General features: G+C 38.8%; 1 protein-coding gene across 1 annotated transcript; it reads right to left on the minus strand.

Annotated features, from left to right (window-relative positions):
* Positions 1-1,558: 1,558 nt before the first annotated feature.
* LOC145600694 (uncharacterized) lies at positions 1,559-3,288 on the minus strand. The gene is made up of 4 exons (XM_081656575.1): positions 3,029-3,288; positions 2,639-2,978; positions 2,237-2,452; positions 1,559-1,915 (listed from the first exon to the last, which is right to left on the minus strand). Exons 1-4 carry the CDS (start codon positions 3,286-3,288, stop codon positions 1,559-1,561), a joined length of 1,173 nt encoding a protein of 390 aa, XP_081512701.1.
* Between the last annotated feature and the right edge of the window lie 1,251 nt (positions 3,289-4,539).

Consider the following 4,539-nt stretch of genomic DNA (forward strand, 5'->3'; position numbering starts at 1 on the left):
GCGTGGTTCTTGCATAAACTGTGAAAGAATGTGAACCGGGTATGAGATGTCTGGACAAGTCAAGGTAAGATAGATGAGACGTCCGATGAGACGCCGATATAAAGCAGGGTTAGAGAAGAAAGGGCTAGTTGAAGCTGCAAGCTTGTGATTTTGAGGAAGTTGAGTACTTACAGGTTGTGCTCCAAGAAGACCTGTTTCAGAGAGAATATCCATAGTGTACTTCCTTTGACATAAGAACATTCCTTCAGCAGACCGAGTAAACTCAATACCCAATAAATATCTCAACGGACCCAAATCCTTCAACTGAAAACACTTATCCAAGTATTTTTTGAAAGAAGCACAAAATGTGGGATTGTTACCTGCTACTAGGATATCATCAACATAAACTAACACTGAGATACAATCATCCCCTTTTCGAAGGGTGAAAAGAGTATTGTCAGGATGTGATTGTTAAAAACCATACTGCGAAGAGCAGTTTGGAGTTTGGCAAACCAATTTCGAGGAGATTGTCGCAGCCCATACAAAGACTTTGTGAGATGGCATACTCTGTAGGGAGAAGAGGATGAGAACCCGGGAGGCAACTTCATGTAAACCTCCTCATGTAAGTCCCCGTGTAAGAATGCATTATTCACGTCGAGCTGGTGTATCTCCCAATTCTTAGTAACAGCAACAGCAAGAAAAGTACAAACGCTCACCATTTTAGCAACAAGTGCAAAGGTATCTATGAAATCCTCTCCTTCCCGTTGCAGATTTCCAAGAATTACGAGTCGAGCTTTATCTCGCTCTATTGTTCCATCTGAGTGATATTTGGTCTTGTAGACCCATTTACAGCCAATTGGAATTTTTCCTGGAGGTAAGTCACAAATTTCCCAAGTGCCATTCCTCTCCAATGCATCTATTTCCTATCTCATAGCACCACACTAACGTGCTTCCCGTGCAGCCTCTTTATATGACCTAGGCTCAACATTAGAAGAAATAGCAGCAACAAAATTTCTATGGTCAGGTTATAAATTCTTATATGTGACATAGTTTGCAATAGGATACCACATACCTGAGGAAGACATTGGCAGGGTTTTGGAGGAGATGGGGTGTGAAAGACGACCCTTGTGACATATATAATCAGTCATCCAGAATGGTGTATGACGTTCACGCTATGGGTGACCAGTAGGTTCAGAAGACAATGGAGAGGCGATACTCGATGAAGAGGTACTTTGTTGAGTAGCATTATCAGAATCTTCTCGCACCACTACAATCGGGGTAAGAACTGATTGGGATGAGGTAAGTTGTGGTGCAGGAGCACTTATACTAGAATTGGGTATCAAAGGTTTCTGGGCAGCAGCATGGTCATTGCTCCACCTTACAACAGGCTGTGAGTGTGGAATGTGGGAATAGGAGCAACATATTCTATTTGAAACTCCCAGTCACACATCTCAGTAGTTGGAAGTGATGAAGGAGCAGCAAGTGAAGCATCAAGATCTGGGGCAAACAGAAACACATCCTCCTGAAAACGAACATCTCTTGAAACAAACACCTCATTAGTCTCTAAGTCCATTACTTTCTACTCTTTCTTGCCAAATGGGTATCCAAGGAATACACACTTTCGACTTCTAGAGGAAAATTTATCCTTTTGACGAGGTTTGTTATGAGCATAACAAAGGCATCCAAAAACACGGAGCATATTATACGGAGGAGGAGAACTAAACAGAATATCATATGGAGTTTTACCTTCTAAGATTTTTGTCGGAGTACGATTAATCAAGCTAACTGCAGCATGAACTGATTCACCCCAAAAACGTATGGGAAGTGATGCTTGAAATCGCAGGGCACGAGCAACCTCTAAAATGTGACGGTGTTTTCGCTCCACTCTTCCATTTTGTTGTGGTGTTCCAACACACGACGATTGAAACAATATTCCCTATTCACCAAAAAATAGTAGCATACATGTAAACTCAGTACCGTGGTCAGAACGGACAATCTTAACAACCCTGCCAAATTGGGTTTTTACCATAGCAAAAAAATTCCTGAAGCATGAGGATACCTCAGTTTTCTCCTTTATCAAATATACCCACACCGCTCGTGAGCAATCATCAAACAAAGTAAGAAAATAATGTGCTCCAGATATAATAGACTTTGTGTAAGGACCCCATTAATCGCAATGCACAATATCAAATAAATTCTCAGCTTTATCATCACTTAAAGGAAATACAGATGAAGCTTGTTTGGCCTTAAAACATACATCACAATTATCCAAGGCCTTTTTAATCTTGCTATTATGACAAGAACTAGAAATAAATGATAAAGCTTGGCTAGAAGGATAACCAAGACACTGATCTAGGAGCAAAGTATCATCCAATGTGCTAAGATGCGAGCTAACCTTCTGAGTAACAGGCCGAAACACATACACCCCATTCCTAAGCTCCCCTAGACCAATAGCCATCCTTGTAGTGCAAACCTGGATGATACACAAACATTCCGTAAATGTCACAAAACAAGATATATCAAGAATTAATTGACCAATAGAAATCAAATTGCATTTGAGATTGGGAACATATAAAACATTGTGTGTGATCAGTTCTGGCATCAATTGCACACTTCCTTTTTTAAGAGCAGAGGTTTGAATTCCATCCGGCAAACTAACCGGCAATGGTGGTAAGTCGACACAATCAAACATTAAATCCAAATTGATTGTCATATGGTGGGAAGCTCTACTATCAAGTAACCAATCACCTATAACATCAACCTTACCATTTAATTTATCATTGGTTGAAGATGTGTCAAGAAGGGTCAAGAGGCGCTGCATTTGCTCAGCATTGAGCCCTGGAAGGGATGTAATTGATGCTACGGTTGAGGAGCTACTATTTTTGTTGTCGCCTCGGCGAGGGGTTGATGACATAGCATTATGAGCCACCGCATTAGATGAAGAACCTAGCCCACGACAAGCTTGTCCTCCTCCCCTACCACGGCCCGAGCCACGGCCTCTACCATGACCACGAGAATTAGATGGATAGCATGAAGTTGATAACAATACTGAACTTCATGTCCCTGCCTACCACAATGAGTGCACACCATAGGTGTGGTTGCAGAGGGAATAGACTGTTTTGATGGAGTATGGGTAGCTGCCTGCATGGCGAAGCTCATAGCATCGGTTTTGTCATCCAGACCTTGAATGATATCTTTGTGTCTTTCTTCCTGAGTAGCCAAAGAGAAAGCCTTATTGAGCGTTGGAAAAGGATCCACGCTCAGAATTTGAGTACGAAGAGGACCATACTGCTCATCATCAAAACCCATCACAAAATCATGAATCTTCTATGTTTCAGCCCGAGCACGAAGCTTTGGAGCAGCAGCACAAGTACACCCACAATTGACATCCTCAGAACTGTAAATCAACTCCCACAATTCCTTAAAGTTATTGTAATAAGACACAATATTCATTGATGAAGGCTATTGTGGAAAAAAAAATTATATAATTGATCTTGCGGAAGAAAGAAAAAGGGATCTTAAACCCTAGGCTCTGATACCATGTAAAAATAAGAGGAAATGTTTGACTGTCTGTATTTCTTTATGTCACACTTAAGTTTATTACATGCCTTATATAGGCCACACAACTACGGAGCCCTAATATACAATGAAAATATAATAAGTCAGACCCAATACACAATATGGGCCTTGTTTATGTTTTCAATAAGACCCATTGTTGGAGTAAAGAGAGTAAAAGAAGAACTTGACCAGTTTATGATTCCACAGGTAGGTTTTAGCCTATCTCATTTGTCCTTGGGTTGGTTGTGCAATAGAATTTTCCATTTAATCTTAGGCATTAACTTATCTCCAACCTCCCACCCAAAAGTGTTTTTGTGCGGGAGTGGTGGGTAAACTTACAAAAACGTGCTAGCAGATACATTTTAAAACATCCTGATTGCGCTGATATTCGTTTTCAAGTCAGTAATTTATTAATATATCATGCCACACAAAATTTCCTACATTGTTTGTAAGTTGATTTTGTTCATTATTTTCGTTGACTATTTGTAGTAGACACCTTGTAAAACAACACCCGTGATGAATTGCTAAGAAAATTTAGTGATTGGACTTTTGGATTGAGACAATTATTACAATTACAGTGATGATAATTCTGATGCAACAAATAATAACCAACACCACAAATATAATAAATCTAAAGATCACTTAATCGTTTGATAAGATAGAAATAGTTGCTAGCCTTATTAATATTAGTAAGAGATTTAAGAAACGTTGTACGAAGTCCTTCATATTCATACCCTTGTCGATTTAAAATTTAAAAAAAAAAGAAAAAAGAGTTGGGGTTGGGCTTTTAAACATAGAGGCGCTTCCAATGACTGAGATTAATTGTTTAAAAAATTCTACATAGTCGTTTACAAAATTACTACCACAATCTATAATATTAAATTGTTGCTATAATCTAATGATTTTGAATTATTAATTTAATGCTAAAATTTAGTTAAAATTAATTTCCTTATTTTAGGGATTTAATTTAAATTTTTGAAAATAAATTATTCCAATTTTTTT

Source organism: Chenopodium album, chromosome 21 (assembly GCF_948465745.1).
Source record: "Chenopodium album chromosome 21, dcCheAlbu1.1, whole genome shotgun sequence".
Classification (NCBI taxonomy): domain Eukaryota; kingdom Viridiplantae; phylum Streptophyta; class Magnoliopsida; order Caryophyllales; family Amaranthaceae; genus Chenopodium; species Chenopodium album.